The following is a 3,476-nucleotide window of genomic DNA, read 5'->3' as shown; positions in this document are numbered from 1 at the left end:
CGGTTCGATCCTCGACTGGAGCAGGCAAAGCTGGGGAACAATAGTCTGTACGGGGGAGGGAGGAGGAAAAGAGAGAAAAATTGAGAAATTGAGAGAAAATGAAGTGAAATGGGAGTTAATATTGACTCTGCTGCCCGTCAGAAGCTACAGGACACATATATTACATTATTAGTTTGAGAAATATGTCCATAGATAACACTTTGCTGTAATATTGCATGGGGCGCTGTGGATCCAAAGGTTGCCGGTTCGATCCCCGACTGGAGCAGGCATCTCTAACCAAAAACTCTAACTGAAATATTACGAATCATTTAATTAATCACTTATTAATTGATACAAATAGGACAATGGCTTATTACGAATGTCATACAGTCAAATATATGTACTTAGTGTACATAAGTGAACATACTTATGTAACAATGATATAGATAATAATTAACCTAATTTACATAGCAATGCAAGAAACATTTCTATCAATTAGTTGCACTAGCGGACACCTACACATGTATGTTTTGTTTTGACAAAAATTTATAAAAAGTATTCATATGTATTGTTTGTATGTATGTATGTATGTGTTTTACATGGCTTGAGAAAAAATACCCAATTCATTAATACTTTATATACTTCAATTAATCCTTTAAAAATGAAAGGAATTAGAATTGAAAGTTTGTACTTGTTTTCTCTGAGTGACTGTTAAATAAATAAAGATAAAGGCCTTGCTGTTTAAATATATTAAAAATTTATTACAAAACATACATCTTAATTATCTCTCTCTCTCTCTCTCTCTCTCTCACACACACAGTAAGCATATCACAGATACAAAGAAATTGAAGAAGGACAGATTGGTTTGTCTTGACTTAAAGACAAACCAATCTATTTCTTATCTGCCCTCTTCTTCCGCATCTCCTCCATCCACTGGTCAAGTGGAATACCAGCATTTTGGGGACAGTATATGTACCCATAATACTGGCTGTGGCCACTTTCTTTGTTCCGGGGCTGTTGGCACTGACTACATTTATTTTTGTCAACTTTCCGATTGTAAGGCCTCCGGGCAGGTGGTGGGGAGGAAAGGGGGCCAACAGGAGCAATCCGTTTGTATGCATTGACTTGTGGGGCCGAAAACACATACACAAGTGGGCTACTGGTAGGGTTGGGGCTGGAAACAGTAGACAAAGGGGCGGGTAGGTGGAGATGTCTGCTGAGGGAACAATAGCCTCTGAGCTGGCAACCTTGGGCAGGCAGACTGCAGAGAATGGGTGTGTTGGGCCGGAGCTGCAGTCTTCCTCTTGTCCACTGCTTGTCCTGCTGTACTTTGAGGCAAGTGGTAGTGATGTTGTGGTCCAGGCCGTGGTGGTGCAGCAGTGGGGCGTACCTGTACTGGTGGGAGAGGTACAGGAGCAACAGGAATGGAGGCAGGCAAGTTGACCCCTTGCAGCAGAATATTACATTCCTGCCTCTTCAGTCGCTTGTTGTGCCACTGAATAAGAGTTGTTTGATTAACATCAAACAACTGCAGAGTAGAGCTCTGCATGACTGCACCATTACCCAGGACCAGCTGTCTGATCTTGCTGTAGTCTCTGAGAATTAGAGTCCATCTAGTCAGTGCATATTTACCCTGTTTTTTTGGACTTTTATGGATGTCACAGAGTTTTACAAAAATGCACTCTACCAGACGACAGCAATCTGGCCACTGGGCAGGGGATCCTGTAGATCCTAGGACGCAACGTGACATGCTCTCCACACCTGGCGTAAATTCAGGTTTCTTTTTAGAGCACCTGAAGCGTCCTGTTGTCAGACGCGACTGGTGCCGTGCAGAGTACGCCACACGCTGCTGGTCATATGGTAGAAGGTTCTGCCACAGAGCTATGACGGTACTGGCCTGCTGGGAGTTAAGTGTTTGTCCAGTTTCATTCCTCAGTCCCACCAAGTACTGTGCCAGGCTGTCCACTCTGTCCATCCCTGGGATATTGCGCTCATCCACAGCCTGGCAAATATATGAATATATAAAAATAAAATAAAAACAATATCACAGGCAGAAAAATAGCACATCTTTCACACTGTTTACATGTCACAAAAGACCTACCAGCTGTTGCTGTGGTGCTGCAGGAGTCATGGCAGGTGGCCCAGAGGGACCTGTAGTTGGAGTAGTGGCAAGAGAGGCTGAGACGATGGAAATGTAAGGAGGAGCAGAGGCTAGGCTGGTGGGGACAGCTGTTGGGCCAGAGGGTGCAGTGGTCTGCTCATTTGCAACCTGTTAAATTTAATAATAAAAAATAATACTAATGAAATAAACATCAAAATAATACAATTACAAGCAAGACAATAACACCACTGATCCAACATGTCACAAAAGACTTGCCAGTTGTTGTTGTGGTGCTGCTGCAGGGGTGATGGGTGATGGCAGTGAAGAGGGACTAGCAGCAGCAGAGCAGGGACAAGCATGCCCAATCTGGAAAATATAATACTCTTTTAAAAACAGTTTTATAAAATGGATTTTAATTAGAGCTTATCTTTTAAATTATGCTTTTATTCATTTATGTATTCTTTAGATTTTTGTCATTGTCTTTCATCTCTGTCTATTTCATGATTGCATTGTGTATTTTTTTGTGATTTGAAAATGTGTTTTTGAAAAGTGATATACAAATACATTTTCTAATTATTATTATACAGTAATGATGATGATTAATATTATTACACAATAATAATTATTATTATAGTACAATATGTCTAAATTATCCAGAGCAACTGGGAAGTCCACTGACACAGTATAATAAAAAAAATAAAAATAAAAATGTGACAGGCATAATTACCAGTTGTTGCTCAAGTGCAGCTGTAGTGATATCAGATGCAGGCCCTGAAGGTCGTGCAGTGGTCTGGAGAGAGGTGGGAGTTGGAATGACGGCTGAGCTGGTGGTGGCAGGTGATGGACCAGAGGATGGGTCCAGTAGCCCAACGGTTGGGTCCAAACCAGAATCTTCAAAGCCCTCATCTTCCAACTCTTCCTCTGTGCCTACATCTTCCAGCATCTGCTCAGTCTCCTCTGAGTCAGGTTGGACATCCTGCAAGGCCCTCCCTGTCTGGCGGTATAGGTAATCTATACCTATTAGCTCCCCTGGGACAGACAAGAAAATAGAATAGAGGAAAATTTACTTTTCAGAAAATTCATAAGATCATTCTATTTTATTGATATAGAAAATAGCCTCCTGATGGAAAGCTTAAACTAACCAGTGTAAACAGCAGGTGGCTGAAAAGAGGGGACAAGCTTCCTTCCAAGCACCTTGACACTGTAGTTGACACAGTGAACAAGGTCACCTGAGTAGCTAAGCAGTGATGGATCCCCGACTGCCAGAGATGCAGCTTCACGGTCCTGGTTCCATCTGTAAAGGCCCTCAAGGAGGTACAGCTGGAAATTCAGGCTGTTGGCACTGGTTCCTTAAGATAGTACAATTATGAACAATATTGTTAGATTAACTTATTGT

At 41.9% G+C, this 3,476-nt stretch overlaps 1 protein-coding gene across 1 annotated transcript in view; it reads right to left on the bottom strand.

Moving 5' to 3' along the window:
* Window positions 1-870: 870 nt before the first annotated feature.
* LOC107687332 (uncharacterized) overlaps window positions 871-3,476 on the bottom strand; it is a 4,139-nt gene continuing 1,533 nt past the window's right edge. The window contains exons 2-8 of the mRNA XM_016484612.1: window positions 3,223-3,429; window positions 2,808-3,109; window positions 2,357-2,446; window positions 2,081-2,248; window positions 1,689-1,981; window positions 1,227-1,574; window positions 871-1,153 (exon numbers count right to left, since the gene is read on the bottom strand). Coding sequence (XP_016340098.1) covers window positions 871-1,153; window positions 1,227-1,574; window positions 1,689-1,981; window positions 2,081-2,248; window positions 2,357-2,446; window positions 2,808-3,109; window positions 3,223-3,429 — 1,691 coding nt within the window. The remainder of the gene's footprint in view (window positions 1,154-1,226; window positions 1,575-1,688; window positions 1,982-2,080; window positions 2,249-2,356; window positions 2,447-2,807; window positions 3,110-3,222; window positions 3,430-3,476) is intronic.

Source organism: Sinocyclocheilus anshuiensis, unplaced genomic scaffold, assembly GCF_001515605.1.
Source record: "Sinocyclocheilus anshuiensis isolate Anshui unplaced genomic scaffold, SAMN03320099.WGS_v1.1 scaffold9639, whole genome shotgun sequence".
In the NCBI taxonomy this organism is placed as follows: domain Eukaryota; kingdom Metazoa; phylum Chordata; class Actinopteri; order Cypriniformes; family Cyprinidae; genus Sinocyclocheilus; species Sinocyclocheilus anshuiensis.
Note: the sequence above shows the minus strand (reverse complement) of the source record. Positions and strands in the feature narration are given on the sequence as shown.